This window comes from Pagrus major, chromosome 1, assembly GCF_040436345.1.
Source record: "Pagrus major chromosome 1, Pma_NU_1.0".
In the NCBI taxonomy this organism is placed as follows: Eukaryota; Metazoa; Chordata; class Actinopteri; order Spariformes; family Sparidae; genus Pagrus; species Pagrus major.
In genome coordinates this window covers 28,071,456-28,091,842 of record NC_133215.1, presented here as the reverse complement: position 1 = coordinate 28,091,842, position 20,387 = coordinate 28,071,456, and the positions used below count along the sequence as shown (strand labels likewise).

At 39.8% G+C, this 20,387-nt stretch overlaps 1 protein-coding gene across 1 annotated transcript; it reads left to right on the top strand.

Annotated features, from left to right (window-relative positions):
* The first annotated feature begins 7,907 nt into the window (after positions 1-7,907).
* On the top strand, positions 7,908-11,392 carry coq7 (coenzyme Q7 homolog, ubiquinone (yeast)). The gene is made up of 6 exons (XM_073464812.1): positions 7,908-8,087; positions 8,627-8,805; positions 9,300-9,414; positions 9,636-9,775; positions 10,840-10,908; positions 11,218-11,392. Exons 1-6 carry the CDS (start codon positions 8,003-8,005, stop codon positions 11,293-11,295), a joined length of 666 nt encoding a protein of 221 aa, XP_073320913.1. The 5' UTR covers positions 7,908-8,002; the 3' UTR covers positions 11,296-11,392.
* The last annotated feature ends 8,995 nt before the right edge of the window (positions 11,393-20,387 follow it).

The window sequence follows — 20,387 nt, the reverse complement described above, 5'->3', positions numbered from 1 at the left end:
CTCTGTGTTTAAAACTGAGAGTAAATGTGAAAACCATCATGACTCTTACTAGGATACTATAATAGAACAATGAGACATTTTATTCAGAAAGGAGCCCAGTTTCTCCCCACCTGTTTTGGTTGATTCCCACAGTGAGCACACCTTCTTTATATAAACCATCCAATGTGCCCCGGCTTGTCATTGAGGTGCATCTGATTTTTGTTGACTACGCTGTAGGCTGCTTTTTGACTCATTTTCCCAAGCTTGTTTACATGCTTCTTTAAACAGTCCTGTGTCGGGTTGGCCATAAATGTGTTTTCTCTGCTGGCTTCCTATCTGAAATTGTGGTTATTATCCAACTGTTCATTCAGAAATCTCTCGGAGTGTCTTGACGAGGATTGCCTGAACACGCATGAGTTTCCAATTCCCCCACAATGAGGAACAGATTTAAACATTTATCTCTCATCCCGTTGGTGTAAAAAAAATATCACTGGAAGGAATAGTGCCAGACAGACAAGGGCCATTTAACTTGTACCAGACGTAGCTAAATACACTCTCCAGTGTCCATGAAAACAGGCGGTTTAGAGTGTGATTTAACTAGGTCTGTATGGTGCACAAGATAGATTTTTGAGTGTAAACAATTCAATAATGGAGGAGAAATCACTTTCCTCTGGTTTTAATCTCGTACAGCCATCTATAAAAAGGGTGAGGTGGTGGCTTTTAGCAGACTTGGTGAATTTAAATCAGAAAATGAATGTCCTTTTTGGTAGTATTTTATGAGACATCGTGCACTTTCCAGAGGGATACCACCAAACCATAAAATGGTTGGCTTTTTTAAACAATGTTGCATAACTTTAATTTCTTTCTCAACCTAGTTTTGTCACAGTTGGAATAACCAACTGTTGTTTTCAAGGGGAATACCATGCAGTTAAAGAATTTATATTTCAAGAGCAGCCCAACCAATATTTGTGAGCAACAACAACGCTCGTCCAAAGGTCATAAAAAAGTGGCATGCGACTCTATTTGTCTCAACCTGACCTTTACAGGCCATCTGAGGACACTTTCTGATCCAGCGCTCTGATCTTTCAATGCAGACACAACTTGACACGAATGAAGACTGAAGTGCACTGCTTGGAAATCTACTAAGTTACACCTATGATGAAGCAAAATTAAAGTACACTTCAAGAAAGTATACTGACAGTGTATTACAAACAACATGAACATTAGTATGCTTTCTATAGGCTACACTAAATCACGACTAGTATAATTTTTAAAAGTAGCCAAAGTGAGTAAGTGCACTTGAAATGAAAACTTCAGGATATTGAAATGTGTGTTTTTTTTAAGATATGAATTTAGTTTATGGTTAAAATGATCATTTTAAGCATACATTATAAAATGTACAACAAATACGTTGTTTAAATATGCAATATAAGTGTACTCACGTCACAGCACTGCCCATCTGCCCCCACAAGTGGCTGCCAGTTTGTGCACTTGCTAATATTGCTAATTTTACCAGGAAATGTGATAAAGAGACAACTATATGATCTTATAGGCTGATGTTGACACCAGAATCAATAATGAGTTATGCTGCTGATAAAATTAGACATTAAAATCACAATGATATAAGGTCACCTCACAGCAAGTTTGGCTGCCAGGATTTTTTTTCAAATATTTCTTTCTTCTTTTTCAATTGTGATTAGAGAAATTAATCTTAGTGTTTCCTAACTACTAAGAAGCAGAGCGCAACCACCACCCAGGTCGGTGGCCTTTGTGAAGTGAAATGGCAGGAGTATTTGTAACAGCATGCCTCCTTTGTGTCACAGCAAAAAAGTACCCTGGAAAATGGGAAGAATGCCCAAATCCCTGCAGATAAGACCGATAAGTGAATGCAGGTAACTGTGTTAGTGTGCCACCACCCTATCGGCCACTGTTCCTCTCTTGTTTCTCCTGGGGGCTCCACTCACAGGCTAAAAAACATGCAGGTTTGGTCAACTGGAGCCTTTTCCTGAGGTGTGAGAGTGAATATGTTTGTCCTGGTATAGAAGCCAACCCCGACTATAGGACGTTATAGAATATTTATGAATCAAGTATTTAACTGTACTCATGGGCAAGGCAGGTCCATGGCACAAGTGAACAACAAACCCTGCTGGGCCTCATGAGTGAGGCTCTGTACCCTTGCGTAATAAAGCTTGCATCACTGTCTCCTAGTAAAGAAGGTCAAACTTTATCAACTCCGGTAAGATCTAAAACACTATATGTATGTGTTTTTTTTTTAGTCTTTACTGGCTTGGTGTGGTTATTCATTTTAGACGAATAACTGGTAAACAAAGTTTTTAAAAAGCTTTGGATAATACTGTCATTCTTAAGTAGGAGGGGAAACGCTATTTAACATTTACTTGTGGAGCTCAGTGTGTTTATTTCCCCTACAGATAATGAATCCTACTCAAGCATCTATTTAACCTTAAAATTTGACCTTATTTTCAGCATTCACTGAATGTTGAAAAGGGGAACTCCTCGCATTTTACACAGTGAAGTTTAGCCTACTTATCATGCTGAGAGTACTTCCAGGAACTAAACCTGATAATGCCAGTTCCTGCGGCAGCAGCCTTGTCGAGACGCACGGAGCAGATCGAGCCAAAAAGGAAGTCAGACAGCGGAACGGTATAGGGCAATCCACTCGATTTTCAAAATAAAACACCCTGTGTTGACTCGTATCTGCGGCACAACAAAGTAGGAAATATTAGCAATAAACACAGTTAAAACAGACAAACAATGAAACAGTTTAACTATGTAGTCTACTCACCTGTGGTAGAAGCACAACATGGATGGAAAAAAGAAACGCTCCAGGTAGAGATGGAGGTCACAATAGTTTTTGCACATGTACCTTCACATTTGAACGTTCTTGTAGTAATGCTTCTCTTGTGAGTCCCCCAACTTTGGAAGAACAATGCTAAGTGCAATGCTAAACCCCCCGCCGAGCCTTCTTTAAACAATTAAAATTGTCATTACTTTCGTCACTGCAGGGCTTTACATAACTATGATAGAACAATTCCCTCCATTACGCCTGACCAATCCCACAAAGACTTTTGAAAGTTTCCAGTTTGAGGCGATGGAGATGATGACCCTGCAGCAAAAATATCATCCAGGACTCAAAAAGTCTAAAGCCTCATAAAGCTTTTAACCAAATCCATTCTTTTTTAAATTTATTTGAGGGGAGGGTTGTCAAAAACAATATTACGTGCGTAAGTGCAGACACTGACGCATGTTGCTGTCATATATTCTGCATCTGAGTAAATAACTAATTTTACTTAAAATCATGCACGCAACACACACACCCACTCACACACAAGCTTTGGGTGTCCCGCCACACCAGTCAGGGACCAAATGAGACAAGACCTATCATGTCTCCTCTCAGTGAGAGCAGACATTGTTGACTCACTGTAGTCTAGAGGCACTCAGCCTGGGTCCCACCACAGCTATGCACTGTCTGACCAGAGCCTCGGAGCAAGGGTGTGCAGACTCACACACGTCCATGGATGCATGCAAACATTACACAAACACAGTCATACATACAGGTATATAGACGCTTACATATACCGGTCTAACTGTTTCTCCTGCTCTGTGGTTTGCTCTTTAATCCGCTCATCAGTCTCAACAAACTCAAGAGCAAGAAAACATGCACCACCAAATGTGTGACCTGACTGTTGATTATTTCATGTGTCCGTTAAACAATAATCTGAGAATCGGTGTTTGCTCTTTGGGGATAGACGTTACACCTGTCAGACACCTCTCCAAAGCCTCTCTGAAAAACACTTGTGTTGAAAGGCTCAGTTTTCTCTCCACAGATCCTCCAAAGTGTCCCGAGTGTACCAGACACACTCCAGTCTGTCAACAGACATCAAGCACCCGTCTCAAGCTCCACTTCAAGACCCACTGGACCTGACATCATAGTGAATCAAGTGATGTCCAGGTATTCATCCCCTGACTCCTCACACCCAGGTCTATTGAGTCCCCACTGGCCCACGACCTCTCTTCTTCTTTGCACTCTGTATGTCCTCTTTTGTCTTTGTTAATTACAGCGCACACATTAGATTATTAAAAGGTAACTCCACCAATTTAACACATTAAAGTTTGTTTACAGGTCTTGGGGAGCACTACCACATATGTAAAATAGTAGTATAAAGCCTTTTGTGGCTCCAGAGGAAGCTGCATGTAATCTGATAAATACCTCCAGTGACGTCACTCAGTGGCTAAATTGTATTGTGGGTAACGGGCACAAAAAAAAGGAAGAAGAATTTGTGGAATAAAAAGGTGATATCTCTGGTTCTGCTGCATTGATTTTGATCATTTGTTTTTAAACTGTCCATAATGAATCCAATAGTGTTATAGGAGAGCAATGAGACCAGTGGACTGCTTTTCATATCCTGGTGACGACATTACCAACAATGCAATTCAGCCCCTTAGTGACATCACTGGAAGTAATTTATCAGATTACACGCAGCTTCCTCTGGAGCCACAGAAGACTTTACACTACTTTTTTCACATATGCAGTAGTTCTCCCCAAGACCTGTAAACACACTTAAAATCTCAAATTGGTGGAATTACCCTTTAATCGAACATTCACCATAAGCCAAGAGACCCAAAAAACAACAACTATTGTTATCCTGGAACAATACTACTTGGCCCCTGGTTTTCTGTGTGTAAATCTGGGATAATATGATGATTCAATTTGATTAATTGAACACAGTTTTATTTAGGAATGTGCACCACGGGAGCAAAACTTGGAGCCCGACAAGAGACACATTAAAGTAATAAAACAGCAACATATGAAAATGTGAAAACAATGTGACAATGTGAAATGAATCACTTATCACCTGAAACTGCAGCTCTGCTCAGCTATAGGGATCTTTACAGGGAGCTCAACCTCATTGTTTGTCTGTCTGGCCCACAACTTCACTGTTTTGCTTCACTCTCACTGCACTCTCATTTTCAGATGCAGCTGTTTTCGGCGAGAAAGCTCTGCCCAGCACCAGACAGCAGGCAAACACAGTTATGGACTAGCTAATGGTCAAATCAAGCAGCCAAGATTGAGATATCTCGACTTTCAGGACCTAATATGTCAAGCTCCCAAAATGCTGGATTCTACATTTACTATAATGCAACTGTATAACTCTATAAGACATCATCAGGGTTCATCATCAGACCTATTCAACTGGTGGCGCGTGGGCCATTTAATAACCTCATTCTGGCCCTTTTATGTTAGCATTCTAATTAGCTCAGTTTGTTGCTAAGCACACAAGTACTCTTATTTAATGTATGTATATCATATATATATATATATATATATATATATATATATATATATATATAATGTTCCTTTTGGTGAAAACTAATAAACTAACTGTATGGTTTTAACATTTAAATTCCTACCTTTACAGGTCAGTCATAGGGATTGTGAAAGTCATGCCCCTTGGCACTTCGATTTTTTTTTAATCTGGCAATTTTAAAACCGAAGTTGAATAGGCTCCCTTTAGAGCCACAGGAGTGGAATTTGGTGGAGTGCACCTTTAAAATTAAATAAGAAAGGGCCCTTTACAAGACCTGACCACAAGATTAGATAATAATGCAGGACGCACCTTAGTTTATATTGTGCTTTTAAGGAACAAATTCTCAAACAACAAGTGACACCCAGTGACACACAGGAGATTGAGCTTCTGGGGACAAGAGGGCATAAATCCCAAGAGCAGTAACTGCTTTACCCTGTTTTTAATCCAGCTTCGCTCACACCTGTAACCACACACACACACACACACACACACACACACAAACACACACACACACGCAGAGAGGACAAAGGTAACCCGCACGTACCTTTGTACAGCCACACATGCGTAGCCACCCACAGTCAGACAGACAGATAGGGAAACACATAACCGGCGTCTCACCACAAACACACAAACACACACACACAGAAAACCGACACACCCCGCCATTCACTGTCTTGGCCTTGTTTACTCATGACCATCACAGCTCTGCAGCAGTCAGCCCCATCATTCCACAGATTCCTGTGTCCCAGCACTATTTTATGTGCTTTGCAGAAACACTGGTGTTTTTTTCCTGCTCTTTCAAGACAGGAGTCGAACAGGCAATAATAAATAATGCTGACTAATATTGTGAAACTGAGAGATAACACAGAAGCTCAGAGCAAACACATTAAATATTTAGAATTGATTGATTAAAGTTGGGTCTGTGCATTTGAAATCTAATTGTTCTACATGCTATGAGGGCCACACTGCACATACATACACTACATATATTTGACTGGAACTGAAACGATAATGAAAACTGGGACTGACTGGAGTTTACAAGGTAAAACTCGCCTCAGAGGGCGTTTATCTGTGCAACACTGCCATCTGTAGACCATCAACAATGACTCTGATTGCTCCACAGACTCTGTTGTTTTCCTTGCTTAATTGTCTTATTGTCAGACTTACATAACACGCCCAAACAAAAGATGCACTCATGATTAGTTTGACACAGAAAAGCAGACAGTGTCTGGCCAAAAGATAATTTTCTATATTTACTTTATTTTTTTAAAGTGTGTGGTTTCCTCCCACAGGCCAAAGATATGTAGGTCAGGTGGACTACGTGAACTCTAAATTGCCCGTTAAGCGTGGATTTGTTTATGTTGTGCTACAGCCATGTGACAGACTGGTGACCTGTCCAGGAGGCTGACCCTGGCAGCTATAGAGCCTAGATGGATTCTCATACAGTAGATCTGAGTGCTTCTGATTTACACCATGCATATAAAAAAAAAAAACAATACTGGATCCATAACTTTTAAAATCTATTTTAGGTAGTTAGTGTCTCAGTTTTCTTTAACCTTGCTCCCATGAGGAACTGCATGGGCCTTCATGCTGAATATTTTAGGCCTACTGATTCATTATTGACATGTTACCTCCAAAGAATAATATTGGGCCTCCACAGCTAAGTTTATTTGTGAATTTAACAAAAAAACAACTCAAGTGTTAAAGATGAACAATGAACATTAAAGAAATATAATGCCATCTAGTGAAAAACCCCAGAGTTGCATAGACAAATTGTGAAAAATGAATCACTGCCACAGTATGACAGCAGACGTGGTGACATAACTAGACGAGAAGTGTCTCCGTAGACAGTTGTGCTTTACAGACTAAAATAATTCCAATGACATAATGCTAATCCGTTTAGGTTTCACATTCCCCCATGAAGTTGCTGAGGCACATCTGTTGTGACTGTCTGTATATTATCGTAAATATCTAAATAGTTAATTAGAATATTTTACATAGGTCTGCATATCAGAGATATTTTAACCTACGTAGAACCAAGGGGGCTTTTAACCAGTGTAAAGTATCTAAAAGCCATACATGAGTAAAAATAAAGATATTGTGTTAAAATATAACTTTGCTAAAAGTGAAAGTCACCCATATGAATACTACTTGAGTAAAAGTCTTAATGTATCTGATATTAACTGCAATGTATTAACTGGAATAAATGTACTTAAGTATCAAAAGTACAAGTAGGAGTAAATCATACATATATTTACCGACAGTTGACTTGGTTGATTATTAGATCCAATTTAAAAGTGTGCAACTGTGGCTCTGATGCAGGCTGTAATCTGCAAAGTAACAAGTAACTAATGTTATCAGATAAATGAAGTGGAGTTAAAGTACAATATCTGCCTCTAAAATGTAGTGAAGTGGAAGTATAAAGAAAATATAAATACTCAAGTAAAGTACAAGAACCTCAAAATTGTACTTAAGTGCAGTACTTGAGTAAATGTACTTAGTTACAGCCCGTCACTGCCTTTAACACACTTGTATTGCAGGGAGCGTGGGGAAAGCAGTGTTGTGCAAGTCGTTACGCGCTTACGTCATACGCGTGCGCCACCCACGTCCACCCTCTGACATTTTCAATGACAGTTTGCTTACATGTTTCTACGTGTCTTTAATAACACAGGTACTTAAACCATAAAGTGGCTACCATGCAAAGAGCCGCGCACACAGCGTTGTATGGCTGGTCTAATGTTGTCGGTCCAGCGATGATTCGTCAGTGTTTAAAACACAGAGGTAAGCTGTAGGTCTGTAGTTTACTTTAGCAGCGACAGCTAAGAGCTAAAGTGCTAAAAATGCTAAAAACACTTCAGGACTTCTATATAGCTATAGCGTTATTTCAGATATTTTCTTTTCGAAGTATTGTTCTGTTGGCATGCTTTTGCTAAGTCATGAGTCGCAGGGTAACAGGAGCTTAACTGGACATAATGTTCAACAGCAGACTCGTTAGCTAACAGATGGCAAACTCTCTTGAGGTTGTGTTTTATCATTTCAGTAATACAAGAGAACAGAATTCACCAGCTAGCTTTGTAACTACAGTACATTTATATCCCTAAGCTTTTATCCAAATACTCATGAAATTATTATTTTTAAGCAAAAAGCAGTCAAGCTTGAAACGAAACACAATTTTGGAGTATCTTATTCAGGGTTAAGGACACATTTTGAGCATTGAAGTCCTTAAAAGAGCTCAAAATAATCCCGTTATGGCTTCATTGTGGTTATGTATTTGTAAGTGTGTTGTGAGCTGTTAGCTAACCACGGACTGTATGTGACAGTGCCCGTGCAGCTGAGCTCACGTGCTTACAGTGTGGTCCCGCCCCCACGCGACAGTGAGGAGAAGGAGATGTTGGACCGCATGCTGCGCGTGGACCATGCGGGTGAATACGGGGCCAACTGCATCTACGCCGGCCAGATGGCAGTGTTGGGCCGATCTAGGACTGGACCTCTTATCCAGGTACGGACGGAGCTTTGAAGTAGGACTGAAGCCTGTCCACTGGCATTATGTGTACCTGATTTATAAAATGCGTAACTGTTCTTAAATCTGCACAAGACAGATTATATTGATGCTCCAAATGTCATTTGACACGTTATTGACACATTATTTCCTTTGTGGCAGGTTTGAGATAAAGGAATCCTAATGGATTAATCTCAACTTCTCCTTAAAGAGGGGTTGCCATTTTGTAGAAGTATGAAATCACCTCTTTAAACTACGTTTGGTCCATTCTTTTATACTGATAAATGAGTAGATCTCATTTAGATCACACTAGAATTTAATTCGGGCAATAAGGGTGAATCTGGAAAGTTGTATTTATTTTTATTTAGGAATCTTGCCTCATAATGTTTCATCCAAAATCATTATTATTGTTCTTCATCTAAGTTAGGCTCAAAGATAGAATTAATTGTGTTTTTCAGTGTGTTTGGTGTGAGTGTTTTTCTGTTTTTCTTTAGGAAATGTGGGACCAAGAAAAGAAACACCTTGAGAAGTTCAATGAAATTCTGGCTGAGAACAGAGTTCGTCCCACAGCACTGTTACCCCTCTGGAACGTCGCTGGGTTTGTATTAGGTCGGTACAGCTCAGAAGTTTGACTTGGGTTCTTATCGTACTACACAAATTTAAAGCTTTATCTACTATAGGACAAGTGTATAATCAAACAATTACAGGATGTGTAGTTTGAACCCTGTTTCACTAGTTAGACTGCTGCAGTCTTAGCTAATATGTAGTCAGGTGTTGCTTTATTTTGTACAGCTGAACTGTGTATTTCTCTTGTTGAAAATCTGCACCAGGTGCGTCCTCAGCACTGCTTGGCAAAGAAGGGGCCATGGCCTGCACTGTGGCAGTGGAGGAGAGTATTTCAGAGCACTACAACAGCCAGATAAGAACTCTGATGGAGAAGGACCCTGACAGATACACTGAACTGTTACATGTAAGTCAGCCGCTGTCTTCTCTGCAACTCTGACATGACCTCACCTGTTTGTGGTTATGCATAAAGGATGTCCAGAAATGTTATTGTTGATTTTCTACTTATGGTATAGTATTAAACAGAAACAAGCATTTGAACAAAAAAAAAGAATATGTGTCAAACATTGATGTCCTTCAAGGGCTGAAGAAAACAAACAAGACAGGGAGGGAAGATTTATTTTTCGGAAGTTAGCGTGTATGTGCCTACACATATTTAAAGGAACAGTAAATATGAATTGATTAGAGAGTCATATGGTTTAGTGGTTATTGAGATTGTATGTTCAAAGGGAGTACCTGAAGGTAGGCAGTGTTCTCCAGGGCAAATCCAGACTACTCCACAGTAGTACTGTTTTTTACTGAAGTGGTCCAAGGTTAAACAGTATGATTTTTGATATTTTGTCTGCAGTGTTTTTTCCTTAAATTACATCAACAGGTGCTTAATAATATTAGTCACTGGTCACAGTTTATGTCGTTCCAAGTTGGGATGGATTCCTCAAGCCACAAAAGAGTCTAGAGATTGCTACACATAACAGCACATGACTTATTCTCTATTAAAATGGATTCATTCAACAATTTTCATTAATAAATTGGAAAGGCTGACACACATTGGCGAGAAGAGCTCAAGAGTGACTAGAATGCCAATGCTTTTGTCACTCGTCTTTTCCAGATGGGTTAAATGAGCCCTCAACACATGGAGATAGATCTCCTGCAAAGGAGTGATTTTGTCTGTTATTATGTCTGATTGTATTACATAAAATACTAGGGCTCCATTGTTGACTTATGCAGTTAGTTTTTAATGGATATAATGAAAATGGTTTCAGTGTGACCAGCAGTTTAGAGAAACATTCACAGGTGAACCATGAAAATGAGACAATTTAAAAAGAGAATAAGCTTTATTGTTGCCATCAGAATAGTTTGACATATTTGTCCACTCATAAAAGATAGAACATATAACACCAGATTTAACTTTACTAATGAAATGAAACCTGAAGTTCACTGACTTAATGTTGTTGGGTTGTATTTGATTAGATCATAAAGGAATTCAGAGACGACGAGATGGAGCATCATGACACAGGATTGGAGCATGATGCTGAAAACGTAAGTATATTTCATTATCCTGGTCTGAATCTTGGCTGGTTGATAATGTTTGTGTTGCTGTGATTAATGTTTCAGATGTTTTTGGAGGTGTTTTGAGTTTAGCTTACTGACCTCTATATCAAGAACAGTTTACTTTCACTGCAAAATTCACACAAATAGTTTGATAAAGGACCCCTTGTGGTATCAAAGCACAGTAAGTTTAAAAAAAAGAATAGTTATCAGTTGTCATGCATTTAGTTGTCTCTGCGTTTTTTAATGAATGTCATTGAAAGTACTGCACTCTAAGTGTGTTTTATTTTTTTGTTTTAGGTACCTGGATACTGGCTACTAAAAAATGCAATACAGCTAGGCTGCAAAGCTGCAATATATGTCTCTGAACGTGTCTGACTTTGTGTGTAAAATAATGTAAAATGTTGACTAATGTTTATTTTGATATGTGTCTCAGTTTGTATAAATAAATTTATTTGACTTTCCATGTCAGTAATTCTGCTCCATTGTCATTGAAGCACCTGGTGATGCAACATTTGGTTGTACTATTTCAAGATTAAAAGTATTGTTCACAAACATTCATGATTATCTACATGAACCTACATTTTACTTTGTTGTACAGTGAATAATACATGGACTGTTTAAGTAGGTGGAGGTAACCCTTCTTGAATTCGATAGCGGATCCTCACACTGTTGTGTTTATAAATCCTGTTGCATTTCTCCTTGCAATGCTCCCCTTGAGTGGCAGCCTGTCTGATAAGTGAAGTTGGTGAGAAAATTGGTGGGATAAGAGCTTTTGAACCGAGAACACTTTAGTGATCAAACGAACTAATGGGAATTTACAGACATACTCCAAATAGCCAACATAAGATCCAGTATAAGATCCAGTTTACCTGAGTAATCTTGTACCTGCGAGTTGTGGACAATGGACAGTAGACTAAGATCTTATGCTCGTGCTCAACGAAAGATAAATACATGTAAAGAGGACATATTCTTACTAGCATACACAGCCATCATACCTTTCAACAAACTCTCCTGTTTCACATGTAATAGTTCATATATCAAGCTGAGCAATGACTTGTCATCCTGGCCTTAGTGCTGAGCGCCCTCACACAGCTGTTCTGGGTACATTAGGTCACTGAGAAAGAGGGATTGACAAGAGGCTTGTCCAGGGGCCCCTAATCTATTAGGCCTTTCAACAGTTTGAGCAAAGTGTTCATTCCCCTCCTAGTCAGTATAAGTTTGACCTCACCGTACATTGAGTATTGAACCAAAGCCTTTTTACTATGGTTTAGCCTCATGAACTGGAGATGATGCAGTGATTTATGGTCAGTGGTGGGGCCTTTGATGGTAATTTTTCTCTTGGCTCCAGCAGGCAGTGAATGGTCATATTGAAAACCCTATACTGGTATTAATCAAAATATACGAGCACAGATGGGTGACAAATTAAAGGAAAGACCCATATAATGTATAGTGTCCTGGCAAGAGGCGGGCATCATGAACAACTTCAATCTACAGGTCTGTGAAACTCTGCGAAACCATTATTCCTAAAAAATATGACCTCATTCAGTGTTTCAGTGATAGTAGAAGCACTGTCAAAATCTACTCTTCATACTCAATATCCAGCTGAAGCAATTAATCGATTCACAGAAAATCAGCCTACAAATATTTTTATAATAAGCAGCATTTTTTAACCATCCTAGCTGCATCCTCTAGGGATGGCAGTGCTGGTCAGTCTATTAGAAATAGACCAAACAGCTGACTTCAATATCTCAACCATTGGTCAACCTTTTCATGAACTTTTGTGCAGATATCCATGGTCTTGTTATTCATGGACTTGTTAGCTGTACTCAGTGGCTTCAGGGTTCAGCTCCAACGGTGCGTACATCTGTGCTAGTGTGATGTTACTCAGGGTTGGTAGTTCTCACTCCCATTTAGTCCATGTATCCAGGAGGTCAAGAGGAAGGTTTGGATCATCCCAGACCCTTTTATCTGCCCAAAATTGCTGAACGAGGAACTTGGCTTGCATAGTAAAGTAAAGTAAAGTCAATAATCACTCCCAAAGGATCAACCTGGGTATAGTATAAGATGGCACTTTGCAGGTTCGCAGGTTCTTGTGGTCCACTGTGCTTCTCCAAGAGCAGAAGTCCTCTACTTTTGGATCTGGCGTCAGTTGGAAGATGGGATTAAGCTGTCTGGTGGTTGCTTGTATCAAAACCCCCAGCTGACATGAGGTCACGCAACTCATCAGCAAAGGACTCTGCAGCAGTTTGAAGGCTCTGCAGGAAGTTGTTGAAATAAATAGACTCCTCAAGAGCTCACATTATGTCCTTATTTCCATTTATGTGGTCCCGCACATGGTTCTGCATTTCATATTGTGATCAGCAGGGGCTGCTTGAGGTCCCTGCCACTGGTACATGTGAAATTAAACGCAGTGTATTGCAAGTGTAGGTCAGTGATCATAGGCTATTTTTTTTAGCATTTCTGCACAGCATAAAATGGTGAACAGCTAATCATTTGTCAGTTCAACTATATGAGGGCTGCCTCGGGGTACCTACTCCTGACATAACCTCCTTTATGTGCACTAAGAATATCTTTGTTTAATTGACAGTGAGCTATATGAGTCCCTATTTTCATTGGTGTTTGCCATAAGTCATAAAAGCATTCTCACTATCTTACCTGCACTAAATAAACAAGAATGGTGTTTTTTTTGTTTACATTTGACTAAAACAAACAGGTGCAAAAGTCACAGTAGAGGTTACAGGAGGTCACCCACTATACGTAAGTAACATGAGACAGTGGGCAGCTTTGCAAATCAAAGGTAGATCACCATCATTAATCTATGCCCCAGATTAATAGTGCTGACAGCTTTATAGCGAGGTACAACGTTTAAATAAAGCCACAAATGTACAGCTCCATCTGTAGCACCATTTTGGGTGATGAAATTACTGGTAAATAAAAACAGGAGTGATGACTTAGTCACGGCTCAGGTGTTAATAGCCGCGAACCATTAACTTTACATCTAAATTAGTTGCCATCGTTTAACTATAGATATCATACTTTTAACACCACTTTCAATATTAATTTCACAAAATCAGAAAGCTACTTTCTGCATCTGTCTGTGGCCATCAGAAGTCCATGTGAATTGTTTAGGTTCTCAGAATCACATCCAAAGGAATCTGCTGAAACACTGACTGAGATATTGGCAACAAGATTCTGAAAAAGGCAATAAAACTCAACTAAACTGGGACTGTCTTGCTACCCGTGAATAATTGTGGTTGTAAATTTTCAGCAGTATGAATAATAGAAGAATAGTCATAAAAGCTTTCGGATACAGATTGTATTGCTTCTTGGCTTCGGTGTTTGCAGACTGTCAGTCAGCAGGCCTGTCTGGGGTTTATGGTAACTAATACCATAAGGTCTATCTGTAGTATTGAGCAGCCGCAGGAGATTGAATAGACATTGTTTAACTTTAGAATCACTTTTGACGTCACACTTACATTTCTGACAATTTTTAACACGTTTTCTTTCAGATTTTGTAAATGCCTTTATATACAAGGTTTCCATCTCACATTAGTCCCTTGAAATATACTGAATCATTCTTTAAACTAACATCTCCTGGGCTGTGATGATAAGATAAAAGCATGCCTTTTGGGAATGTCAGATATGAGCTGTAAGAGCAAAGCCATTATCTCAAACATAGTTTTTGACATGTGCACACCCCATTCAGGAGGGTTTTGTTTCCAGGCAAATCAGACAGAGTGTCCGCTGCAACACAAACAGCTTTCTGAATGTTAGACCATAATGTTAAATCAGGTTTTAAGCAGTTGCCCTGTCTGGCAGGATTTAATGGAATCGTCAGACATTGTGGTAAATACAGTCATTTGTTTTCTTGCTGAGAGTTAGATGAGAAGATTGATTCCACTCTCTGAAGTATGATCAGTATCAATCTTCTCATATAACTCTCTACATGAAAACAAATGAGTGTTTTTTCAAAAATCTTAACTATTGTTTTAATGTACTGGCTTACATCTATTTGTATTTTCCAATCCCCTGCTCTCCCTTAACACAGAAAATAATTATCTTCACCAATTCATGTCCAAATTCACTTCCTCTATTTAATTACTGTGCTTTCAACCTATTATGCTGCCGAGTCTATCCACCTTGGGGAAGTCTAATTTTGCATCCTCGCATAATTATGTCTGAACATGGATGCAGGAACATAATAATCTGGGAACATAATGATATTATGTTTTGTCTGATGAGCTCAGCCCAGTTGACAGCCCAAGGTGATAAAGCTAACACAGATGCTGACTGTCATGTCACCATAAACTTTATGTACAAATCATGTGCATGCTTATTAGAGTATGCATTGCCGTGGCCCTTTAACAAGGGGTTCTCAGAAATAAGGGACCATTAACTTGAAGTGACTCAGTAGAGCTTTTCATATACTTCTGCTTATTCAGGTCAACTATTCGCATACAGCAACGTGGGCTGAAAAACAGCCATGCTCAGAGAGGCAGCTCTATAAATAGTAAACAGTAAACATTTTTACTACTCTGTGGTATGTCTGTACATATAAATACCTGTAGAGTGATGTCACTTTGCTTTACATTACTGTGCTGGACATAGTGAAACTGTATTTATGGTTTTATATTGTTTTTTCTCTGTCCTCTTTGCCCTGAAATGTAAGTAAATACATGTTGAAATTATTGTGCTGAAAGATATATTATGCATATGTTCATGTTCTCGTGCAGTTGACTACTTGGACCCATGATACATTTTTGGGTGACTGAGGGGTGTGTGCCCTGAAAGAGCTGTGACCACGTGTCCACATGTCTTCACAGTGTGCAGCGACAACACATGATGCAAAGGGCTGACATCACTTCAGCTGGAATCTCTGATTTACAGCCTGTCACACAGTGCCACCCACCGATCACTTTGGAGGAAGAAAAAACACACCAAGGTCAGTCTTTGAGGAGGGTTCATCAGTGCAAAATTAAAAAAAAAAAAATTCATGATGAATAATGATGTTGCTTCCATTTTCATCATATCAACACAAACCTTTTTTAACAAACAGGCAAGAAAATAACCAAAACCACAACAGTAATAATGTAACCCTGATCATGACAACTGCATGTATTTATTTATTTCAAACCAAGGACTTTTAAATTCAGTTGCACCTCAAAGGTATGTATGTATGTTAACAGATTTTGGAGCAATTATAGTATGTATAAAAGTTCTAAATGGTGTGGATGTTATTTTTAGTGTAACTTGAGGTCAGAATAATAAAACCATGACAATAAACTGATATTCCTATCCTCTATAAACAGATATCTGCAAATGAAAGCAGAATCTGTAGGCAGGGGATAAGATCTTGCTATTGGAAGTGTTCTGGTTTTGTGTTTTCGATTACTGTCTAACCACATCTGACAGGCTTTGGTTGCATGCAGGTAAACAGGCTGTGTGGAGGGCAAAAGAGACAGAACGCATAGGCCAAAATGCAATCTTGGAATTTTTGCCGATCTTCATCTATGTCGTTTTTTATTGCCCTTTTAAAATTGTATCTGCATTCATATGCAGATAAGTTAACAGCAGTTTCTCCACTCCAACTAAATTTTTGCATCTCAAGTTGCTAATTGGACTGTAAACAAAGACTGGCACAAGGAAGAGGAATGTTATCTCTTATCAATATAGCTACTGGCTACACCAGAAGCCCCAAAACATTGGCCTTTTTCTCAATGGCTAAATCATTGGTAGCCTATTGGTTACAATATTGCTCTCGGCTCAGCTACTTGCTTGCTAATTGGACTGTAAACAACTACTGGCGCCCAGAAGGTCTGGATATCCGTTATCCAGACATCCACAGGCTACACAGGAAGCCCCGAAACATTGGCTGTTGTCCTCAGAGGCTAATCCTTCATCAGATGATAGCTGATTGGTTCCAATATTACTTTGGACTACAGATATTCACTGCTGACAGATTATGAATACTGATTGGTGATCCTGGTTTACCTTCTAGCACCACCAGCAGGTTCACTCAATGTAGTACATCAATAACTACTGGATGGATTGGCACAGGATTCCGTGTGACATTCATGGTCCCCAGAAGATGAATGCTAATGGATTTGGTGCTCTCTTTATTTTTCTTTTTTTTTTACCCTCAGGTCAAAGTTGTAATTGATCCAGTACCCTGGTTTATGACATACCGCGACACTCACTATCGGTTGTACTTTGAGTTTAGTGCCAATTCAAAAATGTTAGCATGCTATCATGCTAAACTAGGATAATGAACATAATACGCATTTAGCATTGTGAGCATGTTAGCATTTAGCTCAAAGCGCTGCCTTAGATCAGACAGCTCAGTTGGCAAACTGATTTCTGGGTCATATGGAGAATGTGCAACAGTTTTAAGGGGGTATAATTATTTTTTTTTACAAAGACCTGAGGTATATTTGATTAAACCATGATATTAAATGGAAGATGATACATCAAGGTGACATTTGTCTGTATCTCTTCGTATCGTATGGTGCTTGTGTAACTGTTTCCACTCTGTGATGTGGGATAGTTGTTGATTGGGTGTAAGGACTTATGTGAGACCCATTGTCGAGTGCCGGAGTTGAGCATGGCGTGACCCCAGTGATGGTATCCATCACTGCATTGACAGGTCTGCTGGTTCATCCAGCATGACTCCAAGGCCATGTTTATGCTCCACTGTGTCATGAGCCCCAAAGACACTTCTCACTCAAGCAATTATGGACCCCACACCCCTTCAGAACCAGTGACCCACTTAGACAAGCGAACAGTATTAAAGGCTGCTGAATGAGGCCTACAGACCCTGAGTGAAGTGAATTAAGCACTTCTCATATAATATGTCACTTATTTATAAGTGAGTAGCAAACCTGGTAAGTATTTCACTTGTAGAGATTTAAACATGCTAACTTTTGTGAGTTGATGTTTTTAGTTCTTTAATCTCCCAATTTGTCCTTTACACACCTTTGACTTTCTAGGGTTGTGGTTGTGGCATTCATACAAGAGGCTCAACATGTTTTGCCCATATTAAGGTGCGTCTGGCACGCCAATACGGTGGACAGAACGAATAGCTGGTTGTGAGGGGCTCAGCAGAACGAGCTGCAGCTACTCCCAGCACTCAAAACTTACTCACTTGTCAGCTATCCTGTTCTATGCCTGTTACATCACCCCACCCCTCCTGAATCCAACACCTTGTATCCCCGCCATCGACCCCTCCTCCATCTATCACACTGATGCATTGGCAGTCTGCAGAAGGTTACCACGCAAGGCCTCTTAACACCTGGTTTTAGGGATAGTTTAGCCCGCCACCACCTGCTTGCCTCCTGCCATGGCCTAGCAGTTTACACTGAATCCGCTAAGACCCCGTCTGTCATCCTCACTGATTGAATGGAGAGCTCTGGTAGTGTTACTCTTGCCAGGTCTCATGTCTCTCGCCTGAGGCTTGTTTTCATGTGGCTTGTAAAGATGCCACTCTTATCTCCTATTAATCATGGGCCTCTTTCCCCAGCTATGCCCTCCACTGCTGGTGACAACATAGATTCAGAGTGATGTTGTTGCAGATTGTCAAATTACACGCAACATGGCAAGGGGAGCCTCGAGGCATGATGGTGGTATGGATCACAACCCTATAGAGGGTTTTGTTGTTTCATTTTTGATCCACACAAGTGCTTTGATTTGGGTTCCTTGATTGAACCACTCTATGGTTTGAATCTGTTGTTCATATGGTGGGATTTTGGGGCTGTTGGGTTTGGAGTCGCAACCTTTCTGCACTGGGCATAAGAATCCAGCTTATGACCGCTGTCTCTGGCTCGTTGTTCTTTGAAGCCATCAGCCGACAAACATTCTAGCTCGCGGCCGGGCCCTCAGCTCTTGAGGCCCGTGATGACACACATGCTCAGCAGACAAAGTGCCCGGACCACCCGGGCTTTAGATGTCCTGACCTTGGAGGTTGGCTGTGAAAAATAACACAAGGGGAGAAAGAATGTCTCCTATGCTGCACATAGGGTCAAGCTGTTGCCCCGGTCAGGGTGAAGTTTAACATGTCTCATGAGCCCATGATGGGTTATGCAAAATGTTTGTTTTTCAAAGGTAAAGAGATAAAATGTAATAGACTCCAGAAGTGTGTCAGGTCTCACTTTTTGTGTGTAGGGGTATGTGCGTATATTTGGACAATGTCTGAGCCATGATAAGTTGTAGGAGTTGAATCACTGGAGGTGTAGAACACAAATTCCCCTTGAATCCACTGATCTGAAGCCTGCTGTGAAAAACGTATCATTCTGTCCAATCCCATATCAAAGAAAAACAAAATAGCAGCAATGCCATCTCTCTGTTCGTGACATTCTAGCGAAACAGTGATAGATTTACAGTTACTTCTTTCGTTTTTCAGCTGTTCGAGGTATCTGTTAAACAGATTGTTGCATTGATTTCTGGGAAGACAGATGGTGGTGTGCATGCTTCAAGACAACTGAAGGAATGAAGAATTGTTCAGCTCGGTAGATCAAATTCAGTATAGTGATGTCCTTAGGGTACAGTTTTATTGCGCGTAGGCGCATACGATCTCACAGACATATTTCTGAATAGCTTTGTTTTCTTTCTGGCCATAGTTGAAAGTAGCTAAAATGGCATGAAATGCTTGAAAATGATACAAAAATACCATTTCCCCCCTGCCAAAGCAATAAGACAAACTTTGTTAAATCTGTCTGCCCTGTTTAAAAGTCTTTAAATGGTAAGGTGATTATTGCAGACAATGTACTGTATGATCTTGATTTTCGTTTGCCAAAAGAGAATCATAATCCTCAACACATCCAGAATAAAGACAGATTTTGTGCAACCCATTTTATAGTACACCTTTGACATCATAATGTTTTTATGTGTGCCTTTAAAACTGAAATCATTATATGGCTCTTCATCTGTTTCATATGTCAAGTTTGATTGTGGAGTGTGTATATGCTGTTGGTTATTCAGTTCAGTCTCCTTAAGGGGATGTGAACTTAAGATTTATTGCATTTATTATAATCGATGTATTCTTTTTCTTCTGTGCTTAACTCGTTCTCAGATCTCCTGCCACCCTGCAGTCCCTTCAGCCCCAGCAGCCCCATGATCAGGAACATGATCAGCCTTTGGCCTTTCAAGCGATCATTATTTGCTGTGATTGACATGTTGGGATGGTTTGCATTTCATTGATGAGAATTTTAGAGCCGTGGGGCTCGTGATCCTTCAGCGATCGGTGGTACGTCACCTTATAGCCATCCCAGTAGGACAAGGCTGGATTACCAAAGCAGCAACTGCCCAGAGGAGGGGGCCCAAACAGGCCCAGGTTCACTAAATATCATCAGGGTAAAATTTGATAATTCAAAATTTTGTTTGAAATTTGCTCGACTGAAGAAGAATATTAACTATGATGAGTCCTCCATCCATCAAAATCTAGTTTTAAAATCTTAATTGTTTTAGTTTATATA